At 56.7% G+C, this 13,121-nt stretch overlaps 1 protein-coding gene across 4 annotated transcripts in view; it reads right to left on the bottom strand.

Annotated features, from left to right (window-relative positions):
• Positions 1 to 1,389: 1,389 nt before the first annotated feature.
• PPP1R10 (protein phosphatase 1 regulatory subunit 10) overlaps positions 1,390 to 13,121 on the bottom strand; it is a 25,385-nt gene continuing 13,653 nt past the window's right edge. For 2 of the 4 annotated variants that reach the window (XM_044983879.1, XM_044983878.1), the window contains 18 exons: positions 11,924 to 12,041; positions 10,730 to 10,816; positions 10,251 to 10,386; positions 10,041 to 10,092; positions 9,858 to 9,935; positions 9,372 to 9,542; positions 8,959 to 9,064; positions 8,382 to 8,491; positions 8,029 to 8,129; positions 7,633 to 7,780; positions 7,124 to 7,279; positions 6,606 to 6,852; positions 6,014 to 6,089; positions 5,474 to 5,671; positions 4,878 to 4,989; positions 3,874 to 3,975; positions 3,032 to 3,541; positions 1,390 to 2,555 (listed from right to left, as the gene is read on the bottom strand). In XM_044983879.1, coding sequence (XP_044839814.1) covers positions 2,446 to 2,555; positions 3,032 to 3,541; positions 3,874 to 3,975; positions 4,878 to 4,989; positions 5,474 to 5,671; positions 6,014 to 6,089; positions 6,606 to 6,852; positions 7,124 to 7,279; positions 7,633 to 7,780; positions 8,029 to 8,129; positions 8,382 to 8,491; positions 8,959 to 9,064; positions 9,372 to 9,542; positions 9,858 to 9,935; positions 10,041 to 10,092; positions 10,251 to 10,386; positions 10,730 to 10,816; positions 11,924 to 12,030 — 2,607 coding nt within the window. In that variant the 5' untranslated portion in view covers positions 12,031 to 12,041 and the 3' untranslated portion in view covers positions 1,390 to 2,445. The remainder of the gene's footprint in view (positions 2,556 to 3,031; positions 3,542 to 3,873; positions 3,976 to 4,877; positions 4,990 to 5,473; positions 5,672 to 6,013; positions 6,090 to 6,605; positions 6,853 to 7,123; positions 7,280 to 7,632; positions 7,781 to 8,028; positions 8,130 to 8,381; positions 8,492 to 8,958; positions 9,065 to 9,371; positions 9,543 to 9,857; positions 9,936 to 10,040; positions 10,093 to 10,250; positions 10,387 to 10,729; positions 10,817 to 11,923; positions 12,042 to 13,121) is intronic. The other 2 variants (XM_044983881.1, XM_044983880.1) reach the window with 2 other exon arrangements.

Here is a 13,121-nt window from a genome sequence, read left to right as displayed (position 1 = left end):
CAGTGTGACATACCAGTAGTAGGTTGTCATCCTCTCTATAGCCTAGCACCAGAGGGCTAGGAAATGCTCTGCAGGTGGGTTTCAGAGCTAGTTACTGATAGTATAGTGAGACTCTGGATCTTGGCTCCATACCAGGCCTAGAGGGGAGTGTGTTGTAGCAGGCACAGACTCCTCTGCATATTCTCACCTCCACCACACCCCTAGCATGACACCTTCTACCCCTTCTCCTTCTATTGTCCCTGTCTCCTTGCCTCAGCCTGGCCTCGTCAGCATCTCCACCCACATGCCTATCCCCATTGCCTGCCTGGCCCTTTCTCCCTCCCCACACCTAAGCACCCATTAGACCCATCTCCCCTCCTCCTTCAGACTGGTTCTCAGTCCCCATTTCCATCTGCAGGTCTGCCTCTTGTCCCCTCTGCATGTGAATTGGGCGAGTTTCTCTCCTCACTGCCTGAGCCCAGCAGAGGGGCACAGAGCACAGGAGCAAGACTGCCTGCTCCCCACTCCCAGGCCTGAGCCCAGCACAGTTGGCCTATAGCTGAAATCACAGGGAAAGCCGTGCTCAGCCCAAGGGTGGAGAGCACACACAGGCTCTTTGGAGAACTTAGCAGCTAAAATCTAAAGCATCTCTGGTGACCGTGCGCAAACCACAATTTTCCAAAGGCTTATGAGGTGGCCAAATTTAGGCAAAGTTTTCCCAGGGCTGGCTAAAAGCACATCAGCCTTGACACAGGCTACGCCCTTGCCCAGTTTTGAGTCCCTGCTCTGCAACATGGGAGACCAGAGCTTCTCAAAGAAAGGGTCACCAGAACACTTTAGCTTGAGCAAAATAAGGTGCTTTTCCTTAGTCTCATTTTTAGAAATGGCTGAACCGTTTTCACTGAAATTTCTCCCACATATTCAACCCGACGCAGACACGCAGTGTGGAAAGTTTCAGCCCAAATGGATGATGCGTGGCAAAGTTATAAGCAAATGAACACAAGAGCTTGTAAAGGGAAGTATTGGGCAACTTTACCAGTTCCGCTTGCATTGCGCACTGGGTGGGTATCCCAGCGTTCCAAGCGCTTTAACACATCAGGGTGGATTGAGGGATTCTAGCCCGTAGGAATCAGAGTCCAACTCCCAGGACCCTGCTGCGTCCCAGCCATCAGGACTGTAGGAACGAGGAAATGTCCCCTGTGCGTCCAACAGGGGTTTGGCTCATTCCTGTTTCAGTGGCGAAATGAAGCGATCAGAGAGAGAAGCCACAGCAGGGCGCCTATCTCTGTACTGCGGCAGTGCTCATGGGCTCCAGCCGTAGACTTTGACCCTGCCGCGCCAGGCGCTGTACAGACGCAGAGATGGTCCCTTCCCCACACAGCCAGCACAGACACCAAGGTTAAATTAGATGATCCATTTTTTTAATCACCATGTTTATTACTAATGTACAAAATATACAAAACAAAAGGGGGAGGCTGCACCAGTGGGGGGTGGGGGTGGGGATAGGACAGTCCATGTCTCAGGGAGAGACCGTAAAAAAATAAAACAATGGAAAGGAAACAAACCAAGCCCCCTGATGCCAACAGCAATAAAGTCAGTCCGTTTTCACAGAAAACAGCTTCACGCCCCCCCACCTCCCAACCAATGACTCGCTAGCACCAAGGGGAGTCACGTGTCTGCAGTCATCAACATGGTGGGGATGGGTATTTACAGCAAGGGGAGGAGCTCTGATCCCACTCGTTCTCACGCACATGGGGAGACAACCCCATGGAGGGGGTGGAGTTAACAAGCACCCCCTTTGCTCAGTGGGTGGGGGGCAGTGGTTAAGGGACCCCTCTCCTCCCCAACCGAAGGATCGGTATCCTGCTGCTGTCAGATGGAGGGAGAAGTCTCCTGACCACGTGCCCGGGAGAGCAGTATTTCTGGGGGAGCCGAGCAGTGTGGCTGCCTGCTCCTCAGGGCCAAGTCTCCCCAGGCAAAATATCTTCAGAGTAGGTCTGCAGCAGGCAAACCCACGGACAGATCACAGCCCGGAGCCGGGTGGGGAAGCCGGGCAACTCCCCCTTTACACCTTTGCTGGTTCCACAGAGATATACACAGTGGTAACAACCCGCTTTGCCCCCCCCTTGTCCCCAGGTCCCAGAGCAGGCGGCAGCTCTTGTGCTTCTAAAAAGTCACTTGGGGGGGCGCGGAGTCAGGTCCCATCAGCACCTCCATCAGGTTAAAACGACACAGGAGGGAGTGGAGTGGCGGGGGGAATTCCCCCCACAGTGGTTCCTCAGTAGCAGCAGCCGTCAGGGGGGGGTTGCTCCTTCCCTCCCCTGGGCATTACAAGGCCTCACAGAAGCCATAAGTGGTGGATGCAGCCCAAGTCCGACAGCGGGCACCCCAGAGTCCATGAAGCGGGGGCGGCTGTGTTGGGCGGTTTCACGGGGCGTCGGCGGGGTGGGGGGAGGGCCCCGGGCGCTACGGCAGGGGCGGCCCGTTCACTCCGGGATGGTAGAAGGCACAGTTGTTCTCGTACCTGCAGCTGCCTTTCAACATGAAGTGGCGACACACGGGGCGGCTCGACATGTCTGCGTGAGAGAAAACGGGGCGCAGGTCAGCCACGGCGGCGGGGCACGGCCAGAGGGATGGCAGAGCAGGGCAGGGAATGGGGGAGAGACTACAGCTCCCAGCATGCAACACTCCACCCTAACCCAGACTGCCAGGAGCATAGATTAAAGCTCCCAGCATGCAATGCTCCACTTGCGCCACCAGGAGCAGACTACAGCTCCCAGCATGCAATGCTGCAGCTGAAACTGTCTCCCTTGTTCTCACAGGCCCATAGGGGGTCTCTGCCAATCTGGGCCCCGCCCCCAAGGAGCGGGGCCTGCATGATCGAATGGGTGCAATGCATGCTGGGTCTCCCCCATCGGCCCTTGCCACCTGCTGGATAAAAACGGGGGAGGGGAGGGGGCACTCACAGGCCCCTCCCACATAGGGGCAGGGCCATTCCAAAGCCACGGCCCTCTGCTCCCCCTAGAGGGCAAGCCAAGCCCCCTGCAATTACCTCCTCCGTGGCCTCCACCATGACCCCGGCCATGATCCCCTGGGTGGCCTCTGCCGTGATCTCCTCCGTGGCCACCGCCATGACCGCCGCCTCCGTGGCCTCCACCATGGCCGCCGCCTCCGTGGCCCCCACCATGGCCGCCGTGACCCCTGCCGTGGCCTCCACCATGGCCTCCGTGACCTCCGCCGTGGCCGCCACCGTGGCCGCCTCCTCCACCCATGCCGTTGTTAGGAGGCCCGCCTCTGCCACTGGGGGGGCCGCCACTGCGCCCACCTCCTCCTCGCCCCCGGAAGGGGGGCTCCCCGCCTCGTCCCCGGTGGAAAGGGCCTGGTCCGGGCCCCGGGCCGGGGCCACCCCCTCGCATACCCCCATGGGGGTTTCCCCGCATGCCGCCGTCAGGGGGATCCCAGAACTCGCCTCGCTGGGGAGGGGGAGGGCCCATCATCCTGGGCCCGCCAGGCATGCCGGGACCTGGGGGCATGTTGGGACCCCCCGGGCCACCATGGGGACCTAGGGGAGAGAGAGAGAGAGGCACAAAGGTTAGAGACTCCTCTTCTGAGCACCCAGGGCAGAAAGACACCTGCTGCCAAACGCCCACCCTGCTCCATGCCACACAGTGCCCCTTACTGAGCCCCCCACTCCTTTCAGCACAGCACCCCCTAGCACCATACTGGGGCATTGGCGCCAGCACTGACTGCCAGGGCAGTGCCCCCTATCCTCTACCCCACTCCCCACAGCACAGCGCCTCCTAGCACAGCACTAGGGTCAGCAGGCCCTACTGACTCCAGCTGAAGGTCTGACAGTCCCGCCCCACCCCTAGAAGATGGTAGCTTCCTACTTACCAGGCATGGGTCCTGGCCCCCCGGGAGGGAAATGCTGCATGTTCTTTGGTCCAGGTGGGAATCCATTGGCGAGAGGCCCTTGGCCCAGCAGCCCGTGGGGCACTGGAAGACAAGAGAGCAGAGGGGTCAAATACAGCCAATAGGGTTACAATGGGGGGCGGGGGGGGAGAGGAGGAATACAGGGATATACTTCCCACCCCTTCACAGCAACCTCCAACCCTAACCCAGGACATGTTTACATGGCCACCTCTCCTGGAACCCCCAGAGCAGGAAATCACACAGACCTGCTGTGACGCAGTAGGGAGCGGGGTGGATTGACCTGGGAATGTCATTTAGTTTTACTGGGACTGTCTGCATGGGGAATGGGAGAGCAGGGGATGACTTTAGGTGAGGGACGGTACCTGAGCCAGGAAGGGGGGTGGGGAGAGTCGACACCTTTGCTGGGGAAATGGATAAAGGGAGAGGGGGAGAGAAGGAGGGGGAGAGAGCCTGCTGGAGGGGGTTTTGGTTTCAGTTTTGGACTGGCTGGGCAGAGGCAGGGAACCCCAAGTCTGGGGTCTAAGATCCTTGCCCCCCAGAGGGACCTGGCTGAGGGGTCCTGGTTGTACCGACAAGCCCTGCTTGGGTCTGTGTTCCTGTCGTCTAAGAAACCTTCTGTTTTACTGGCTGGCTGAGAGTCACCGTGAATCGCAGGAAGTAAGGGGCGCAGGGCCCTGACTCCCCCACAATCTGTGACACATGCACTGGCACCCCCATGATGTCATCAGGATGCTGGGTGCACCAGCTCTCCCCTGACCCCAGCCACTCGAACCGAGCAAGGTCACATCCTTCGGATTACCCGCCTGCCAGAGCCCCTAGAGCTGTAGGGTTACAAGTCCCAGGCGCCCCATCGAGACAGACAGAAGGCAAAGAAACAGAAGCCAGAAGGCGACTGACAGGACAGGATTTTCTCCTAGCACTGGGAGGTGAGAACAGGGTCAGTGCCCCCCACCCCGGTCTCTTACCTCCTGAGGGCCCCGGGGGCTGTGTCTGGAGGTTGCCAAGCAAGTGTTTGATCTTGTCTGAGTAATCCGGCTGCTTCATTAGCTCCTCCGTCTTGTGGTTGTTGGGCCCGCCCTGTGCAGGGAAGGGAGACAGGAGGGGCAGGGTTAGACAATGTCCCTCCTTTCCCACACACACACTACACCCCCTCAGCTGTCTCTGACCTCTAACTCCAGGGCGCTGTGCTAGTCCATTAACCCCTCTAGCTGGGGCCAGGGGCTGGCTTGACCCAACCGCTTTGGGAGAACGGGGTGATAGGAAAGAGTCCCACTGCCCCACGTATCCCCCGACCCCAACTATTGCTCAGCTGATGCATTGCCCAAGTTTCCCCTTCCTCCTAAATGCTGGACCTTCAACCAAGCTAGAGGCAGGGAGACCAGGCCAATGGTCCGCTCCAGCAGTGGTGGGGTGGCAGGGGGAAGCATTGGTCCGCTCTGGGGGAAGATGGGCCAGGGAGGCCCCATCCATAGAGCAGCACAGAGTTTACCCTTTTGGTGCCAGACCCTCCCACTACAGGGAGCCTATAGGCTCAGTCAGGCTACGCAGCAGCTCCAATTACCATGATGGAGGTGAGGATCTCCTGCACGTTCATGGAGGAGCTGGGGTTGGGGCCCTGAGGGCTCTTGCTGGCCCCCATGCTCCCCATCAGGTTGGCCAACACTGGGGGCAGCTTGGAGGCCCCGGCTCCGTCGGGAGACTGCGAGGCGGCGGCCGGGTCGAGTCCTTCCTGGTAGGCGGCCTCGTCCATGGTGCATTCCTGAGAGAGGGGACAGAGGAGACACTGGAGTCAGGATGGGCTGAGAGTGGGGAGGACACCCCAGCCTCAGGGGCTGGGGGTCATGGCTGGGCGCTTGGGTTCCTGGGCCTTTGCCCTTCTCTAGTCCCTCCCTGTTTATACAGGGGAGACAGAGACACAGAGTGAGGAAGGGCCCCCAGGGAGCTGGGAAATGAACCCCCTGCTCTAACCCCTAGACCCCTTCCACAGTGAGGAGCCAACCCAGGAGTCCTGACTACCAATCCCCCTGCTCTACCCCAACAGGCCCCCTCCTTCTGGCCCCCAAAGCAGGGCAGAGAACCCGGGGCCCTGGGCCAGACGTACCTCGTCGAGCGGGATGAGTTTGGGCGGCAGGGGTTCGTACGACTCCGGGTCGGGTTCGTGGGGACTGTCTGGAACGCTGCGGAGAGGAGAGATGCTGGTCAGAAATCAGCACTGAGACACGTGGTCGTAGCCCCCCCGTTGATGGGGCTCTCAGCACAGCCTGATGCCCGCCCCCACCCCTTCGCTCCAGGCACGGCCTCACAGGCCAGGTCCACACACCCACCCAGCATCCACCCGCCATGGGAAGCAAAGACAGCAGGGTCAGAGGGGGATCCTGGTGCCCAGCAACCTAGAGAGGCCCCTGGTGGGCTCATCTGCTGGGACCTCTGGAGCTGAAAACAGGGTCTGTGGTCCCCGAGTCAAACAACCAGGTCGACAGGCTCAGAGGCAGCAGCCGGCTCATATGCTGCTAGAGGGACAGAGCCATGCTGGATTCAGGAGGGTGGCCTTAAATTTGACACACTGGCTGTTGCACAGTGCGGCCATTAGAGGGGGACAAAAAGCCTACATTGCCCAACTGGGAAATGGCGCCCCAGCCTGAACCCCCAGTACCCTTCCAACCCCGCGCCCTGCCCGCCAGGGCCACACCCACCTCTCCTTGGAGAGGAAGATCTCCTGCAGGATGCCCTTCTCCCTCTCGGCCTGGGTGAACTTCTCGCGGCTGCCGCTGCCCGGCTGCACCAAGGGGTTAGGCAGGTCGATGAGCTTGGGGTAAACCCAGGGCACCTTCTCTTCCATGGCGTCGTGGCTGAGCCGGCGCGCCGTCTCGAAGGCGTGCCGGTCCTTCAGCATCTCCCGCTTGGCTGCCTCGCCAAAGTCCTTGATCTTGTTCACGTTGACTGCCGGGGGAGGAGAAGAAACGGGGAGAGGTTTAGTCAGTGGATAGACAGGCCACTGCCGTCCAGCCAATGGGAAGGGTGTGACACCCCCCACTCCACAACAGGAGTTCAAAGGCCTTGTATCCCTTTTCCCACCCGAGAAGCCAGGTAGTCCCCTGGTGCTGGAGCAGAGCTGGCCTCCCCTAGAGGGAAAGGCCCCATGTCCCATACCCCAAGTGCTGGATGGGAGCTGGTGTCCCCTAGAGGGAAAGGGCCCCACCCCAGTACTCACCCCGCTCAGTCTCATCCAGCTCGAAGTAGAAGTACTCCCGCAGCTTGCTCTCTTCAGGCCAAGTCACTGTCTTCTTCTTCTTGCCTTTCTTGGTAAGCCGCGTGGAGTCAGCGGTGCTCTCAGAGGGTTTGGCGTCTGAGTTCTGCTCGGATGAGGCTGTGGGGACGGGACACAGAGCGGCTCAGCGACCAGACACAAACACACACCCCAACGGAGCCTGGATCTAACAACCAGCGCCAAAGCCTCCTGAGCCCAATCCAGGACCCCCAGATGAAGACAGCTCTGCCAGCCCCACAGTTAAGCTAACACAGGGGCTGCGCCCCCGCCAAGGCAGCTGTATCCCAGCTGGCATGGCCCACCCGGCCACATGCATTATGGGGTTTTATGGTCTCCTGGGTGGCAACATCAGGTCTGATCCAATACTGCCAGGATGTTGGGCTGACCACCTACCCCCCGCCCAGGGTTAGCACAACAGAACCCGTTGGCTCCAACGCCTTCCCCATCCTTACCAGTCTCCATCAGCTCTGGGACCTCTACTGCCGGCACAGGAGTACCGGGCCGATCCACCTCCATTGGCTCGGATGCAGTAGCAGGTTCTGGAGAGGATGGCTTAGCAGTGCTCGCTTCTGGGGCTGGCTTCCCTTCAAACGGGCTCGCCTGGGACACAGAGAGAAATGTGGGATCAGTGTAATGGGAAGTGAACCAGTAACTCCCAGACCCCACTCCCCTCTCATTGCTGACATCAGAATCCAGGGGTCCTGCCGCCCACCCCCTGCTCTAACCCACCAGAACCCCCATCTCTCCTCCATCTGGGGACAGAACCAAGGGGTCCTGCATCTCAGCCTGCCACCCACCGCCCCGCTCTAACCCACCAGCCCCCATTCCCCACCTTGAGGTGTTTGTACCTTGGCTGCCGTAGGAGACAAGACTTTCTTTTTCTTTTTGATCTTGATCCCCGGGATAGGGGCAGAGTTCAGGGCATCCAGGAAGCCCAAGCCCTCCATTGCTGCAGAGAGAGGGGGAATGAAAGAGGTTACGCAAACTGAAAGCTCCAAGCACCTGCGACTTCACGTGTTATCCTACCCCTCCGCTATGCTATACCCCACTCCCATCCCAGAGACAGGGATAGAACCCAGGAGTCCTGACTCTTAGCCCCACCCCCGCAACTCTGCCACTCTCACCAACTAGACTCCACTCCCTGCCCAATTCTGAGGACCAAACCCAGGCATCCTGACTACCGGGCCCTCAATGTACTCACGTTGCGCGGGGATGATCTTGACTTTGATTTCCTTGGTGCTGTTGGGGGTGGTGTTCAGAGGCTTGTATTTCTTCTCTACTGGTGGGTTGTCTCCAGAGGGGGCGGACGTGCTGTGAGAGGGAAAAGCAGACATGGTACTGAGACGTTGAGGCCACAGCCCAGGAAAGGGATCAGACGCTGCCCTGAGCAAGGAGCAGGCAAGCCCAGATCACGTTGCGATCTGGCGTGAAGAGCACAGGAAGCACAGCACAGCCCTAGAGCTGCTTTGCAGGGGGCTGAAGGGGCAAGCAGGGGCGGCTTGGGGATGGTTACCAATGCTGGGCCTGTACCACACACAGGGCCTCAGGCAAATCCCCTCAGCACTCAGTCCTGTCTCCCAGCCCCCACCGCTCTAACCACTAGACCCTACTCCCCTCCCAAGAGCCAGGGATAGAACCCAGGAGTCCTGCCTCCCAGTTCCACACAGAGTGATTCTCAGGACTGAGGGACAGAGTGTAAAGGTGAGGCAGACAGAGGAAGCCACAGGCGCAAGGTCGGGACGCTTTCCCCAGAGCAGGGCAGGGGTGCTCAGACCCACCTCTGTCTCTTTATCGGCATCGGCTTCAGGTTGTATTTTTCAGACACCACTACAGCGTTGGGGTTCTTCTTTAGAGGAACCAGTGAGGGAGTCTCCAATTCCAACCCTACAGCAAAGCAGAGCTCAGGTTAGCAGAATACAGCAAGGGGCTAAACCACACACATTTCCATAGTACCTCGTCTGCAAGGATCCCGAAGGATTTTTATGCTGGGATCGGTCACCCAGTGGAGAAATACAGAAATGCCACCTGTGGGGTTGGGCTGCTGGGGAACAGCTGCACAGTGACCAGCCGTTGCCCTGAGACGCAGCCACCTCTGCGGTGCAACAACTGGGGAACAGCCATACAGAATCCCACCCAAGGCCGCTTATCCCCCCCCCCCCGAAAGTTGAGAGACGCCCCTCCCAGTACCCACCAGTGGAGCGGAATTTGGCGTGGCTGGGCGCCGTGGTGCGTAACGATTTTGGCTTCTCTCTCTTCTTCTCCGGCGTCTCCTCAGCCTTGGCTTCCGCCTTGGCCTCCTGAGGCTTCTCCTGGACAGGTGCTTTGCCCTTACTCTCTTCCTTCCGCTTTTTCTTGTCTCGCTCTGCAGGGAAGGGGAGAGTTAGGCTCCTGGGGGGGGTTCAAGTCCCAAAGGCAGATGCCACCATAACAGCTCCTCCACCCTCAGGCTCCAGGGACTAGCCTGCAGCCTGCCCACGTCTGGATGCGAGAAGTGTATTATGGGAGGAGCCACTGAGCAGTAGAGTGGCAGGGATCCCATGGCTAGAGAGTCCAGACCCAGGATGCTGCAGGGAGTGGGAGGGTGCCCATTAGTGGGTCGAGGGGCCTGGGCTAGGACAGCTGGGGCCCCATCATTTCAGTCAAGGTCTCCTAGGCGTGTTTCAGGGGTGTGACTCACCTGCAGGCTGCGCGCTGCTCTGGGAGCGGATGACGCCCATCCAGTCGCTGACAAGGATGGAGGCCAGTCTACGGAGCTCTGGAAGGGGAGAGAGGACAGAGGTTAGCGCAGGGCAGCTCGCACCGAGCTCCAGCAGACGGGAGGAGGCACGGCGCACATGCACACAACAGGGCGGTCTCTTACCTTCGTCCTCGCTCGACTTGCTAAGCTGCTTCACCAGTTTCGCCGTGTTGTTCTGGAAGAGATCAGACAGGGACAGAGGGTTAGGGTCAGCACTGACCGCAAGGGACAGGGTCTCCACCTTGTTCCCTGCAGCACAGAGCCCCCTAGCGCCGCACTGGGCCACCGGGTCAGCACTGACTGGGAAGGGAGAGTGCCAGCAGCTTTACTCACTTGCTTCAGGTGATCCACAGTGAGGGGCAGGTGCTGCAGCGTGAGTAGGATCTGCTGCAGCAGGGGCACGTTGCTGGATGCCTTGGAGCTGGTGAGCCAAGTGTTGAGAAGTTTGTAACCCCCAACCCGGATGAACCTGGGACGAGAGCAGAGCCAGGTCAGTGCTGGTGTCATACCTTCCCCCTGCCATGGGCTACAGCCAAACTTGGTACCGTCTCTGCCTACTCCTTACAGCCCAGGATTGATCTCCAATTACGTGCCAGAGATGGGTCACTAAAACCCCATAACCTCCCTGAGAACCACTTTGCACCTCAGCAGAAAAGACACCCAACCATGGTCAGACAGTGAGTGACAGAGCTGGGGGAAGAATCCAGGAGTCCTGACTCCCCCTTCTCTAACCCACTGGACCCCCACCCAGAGCTAGGGATAACCCGACTCCCAGGCCCCACTCCCTGTAAGGAACCCTCCACGACTCTTACTTTGCCAGGATGTCTTGCGCCCGGGTCTGCAGCAGGATGTTCAGGTAGATGCAGCGACTGACCATTTTCTGTGCGTCTTTCATTAAACTGCAAGCAGGAAGGGAGAGATGAAAGGAGAAGCTGAGCTGATGCAGTACAGAGAGATCAGAGCACATGGCAAATGAACTGCCACGAAATCAGACTCCGTAGGCTTGGGGGCCAAGAAGGACTAACAGGACTCATGTGGGAATAGCATATGGCTTCTTTCCCCACTGTGGTGCACTGGCTCCAATCCGGCCCCCCGTTGGTGGGGGACTGACTGGCTGAGAGGGGATGGGAATGAGGCTTTTCTTCTCCAGCAGGCACTAGCTCTAATCCAGCCCCAGCAAGGGGCAACGGCTGGCTCAGAGTGGCTGGGATTCTCATTAAATTCGGGAGCCTCACTAATTTACTCCATCTGAGGAGCTAGCCCAAGATTAAAACGTACTACCATCGTCACACATCTCCCTTTAATTGGAGAGGGTTTTTTGAGGAGGTGGGTTAAATATTTTATAGGGCAGTTATAGCTGCCCAATGCCTTGTCCACACCCTGAAGGACAAGGCAGTTGTGGGAGAGCTTTGGGAATACACTGAAATGCCTTCAAGCAACATGCAGAAGGGACTTCTACTGAGATCCAGGATCAAGTAACATTTAGGAAGAGGACTGGATGCATTTCTGAAACAAGGGGATGGAGTAACATCAAAGCAGCCTAGGGGATTTGGATGCGCATCTTCCATTGAAGATGCTGGTACCCAAGGCCAACTCCCCACCTGGTGCAAGTCAGCTGTGGTTCCACTGGAGTCAATGGGGCCAGATCCCCCAGGTGGTTTAAACCAGGGGAGCTCCATTGACTCCAATGGAGCTACTCTGATGCACAACAGCTGAGACTCTGGCCTCTGCATGACTAAAACCCCTAAACTGCCTTAAAAACCCCCAACAACTTTAATGCCAGCCATCATCAAGCAGATCAGCATTTAATAAAGATAAATAAAGACTAGGAGGGGAAAAGACTTACAACAATCAAACATCTTTGCTCTGATGGGCCATTTTCACACAGCACCAGCTGCTTACTTCTGCTCTGGGAAACTGAGGTTTTGCTACATTGTGTCCTGACATAGATTCAGACTAACACGGCTACCCCTCTGATACTTGACACATTTAAACTGGAGACTTACTTGAAAATCTTGGTGACCCCTTCTGTATTTTTGACTTCTCCATCTCTCCCCAGGAAGCAATCTAATCCTTTTAGGAGCTCATGAGGATCGATTGGTCCAGAGCCCATGATGGACAATTCTGAGGCAAGAAAGAAAGAAAAAAAAAGGGGTTACTCTCAGCAAAGAGCACAGAGATGATATTGCACTGATGAGTGGAATCCAAACTTGATCAGGAAGGGTACAGATCCTATACAAGTACAAAGTATTACCCTATTGTTGCCACCAGTGAAAAGAGAACCCACTCGGAAAAGACATCAGTTCCCAGCACTGGAAAACTAGAATTCTTTTGCTAACCACACACTCAGTTACATACGCACATATCTATCTAGGGCCTTAACCAGGATGGATCGGAACACCAGGTTTCTTTCTTTGCCAACCTGTCTCCTCTATGATCAAGTATCCCCCCAACCCTTTAGGAAATAAACAGGACAAAGGGACAGCCACTTGGGGAAAATCCAGAGCAGTTTGTATCTTCACTAAGGGCTTTCTAGTCATGTTCCCACTCAATCACCTTGAGACTAACAAGTTTATGGCACGATACCATTTATTGAACCACGAACACACGCACACACACAAGTGTATAAGTCAATATTCTCTTTTTAGACAAACCAGGGAGGAGAATGCTGATGTTTTTCCGAGACTAATTTTTAGTTTAGGAGTTACTACTGCACACTCAAGAATTTATACCCAGAGACCTTGATCAGAAGAGAGGTGTGGGTCTAAACCTTGTAATAGTCAGTGGTTTACAGAGCTAACCAAAGCTACTATTGACTTGAGATGCAATGTTGTTTATGAGAATGGGGCCTAAAATACATCAGCAGCTGTAAGTTTCAATCCATCAGTCTAAATTTGATTACCTACATACGAAAAGAAAAAGGTTCTACTTGAGTGAGGGCAGTGGGTTGTGCGGGAATCTCATTTGTTAGAAAGCCATTGCAGAAGTAAATTTTCTAAGCTGTGTTACTAAAGAAATTTTCTTTTTTAAATAGAAGGGCCTGGATTGGAAGAAAAAAAACCCCAGACATAAAAAATAATCAAACAGGACATATTTTGGGCTATGCTATTAAAAAAAGATTAACAGGTTGTGGGTTTTTTTTTATTAATTTTCCTCCATAACATTTCCAACATCCACAAGTTACAGATTGTAAATTACAAAGTT

The sequence above is a fragment of the Mauremys mutica genome, chromosome 12, assembly GCF_020497125.1.
Source record: "Mauremys mutica isolate MM-2020 ecotype Southern chromosome 12, ASM2049712v1, whole genome shotgun sequence".
NCBI lineage: Eukaryota > Metazoa > Chordata > Testudines > Geoemydidae > Mauremys > Mauremys mutica.
This window is presented reverse-complemented; position numbering and strand designations above follow the sequence as displayed.